Below are 805 nucleotides of genomic sequence, written 5' to 3' on the forward strand. Positions count from 1 at the left end.
GCCCCTGGGACCGCCACTACGCCCTGGCCCAGGCCACGCTGGAGGAGGTGGGCTGCACGACGCGCCCCGTGCCCTCGCCGCTCCCAGGCAGTGCTGTTGCTTTCGCAGGACGCGGATGGGGTGAACAGTGGGAGGCCTGTTGCTGCCGGCTCTGCACCCCGGGTCCCGGCCTCCAGGCTTCCATTTGCTCATAGTTACCCCCCTGGGGTTCAATTTCAGAGGTTTTACCTGTTTAGGGAGACTCGGGGGAGGTGGGAGAGAGAGGGTTTAGGAGGGGGTGGGAGAGAGAGGGTCTAGGAGGGGTGGAGAGAGAGGGTCTAGGAGGGGTGGAGAGAGAGGGGTGAGGCTTTAGGAAGAGCTGGGTGTGCTGTGGGAGGGTTTCCTTGTATAACACTGAGGAGCGGGTGGCCCAAGTCTTGTAGGTGACAATCATGTTCACTCTTCCTTTCAGGTGTTTGTTGATTTTGCTGAGCAGCAGTCGGCTCCCCCAGCGCCTCCTGACCCGCCTGCCCAGGGCTGCCAGCCCCAGCCCCTGCCTGTCTGAGCCCGGACGCTGCTTCAGAGGAAGGAGTCTGCCCGCTACCCCCGCCCCCCGTCAGTCCTCAGCCAGCGCAGGAGCCTGGGCACGCCAGGCCGGGGGTCCTCTGTCGCCTGCCTTTCCCACGCTCACCTCTGTTCATTAATAACCAAGCCTTTGCGCGGCTCCTCCAGCCCAGTCGCCCCCTGTGTGAGCTGGGGGGGCGGGGGGCCCTTCTTGGTGACGCAGGTGTGCGTGATTCTGGGTCCAGACTCAGGCTGGGCGCTG

General features: G+C 64.6%; 1 protein-coding gene across 1 annotated transcript in view; it reads left to right on the forward strand.

Moving 5' to 3' along the window:
* Positions 1–544, forward strand: part of ABCA13 (ATP binding cassette subfamily A member 13) — a 143,734-nt gene extending 143,190 nt beyond the window's left edge. Inside the window, 2 exon segments of the mRNA XM_006754021.2 lie at positions 11–47; positions 452–544. Of these exon segments, the coding sequence (XP_006754084.2) occupies positions 11–47; positions 452–544 (130 nt within the window).
* The last annotated feature ends 261 nt before the right edge of the window (positions 545–805 follow it).

The sequence above is a fragment of the Myotis davidii genome, unplaced genomic scaffold (assembly GCF_000327345.1).
Source record: "Myotis davidii unplaced genomic scaffold, ASM32734v1 scaffold472, whole genome shotgun sequence".
NCBI classification, from domain to species: domain Eukaryota; kingdom Metazoa; phylum Chordata; class Mammalia; order Chiroptera; family Vespertilionidae; genus Myotis; species Myotis davidii.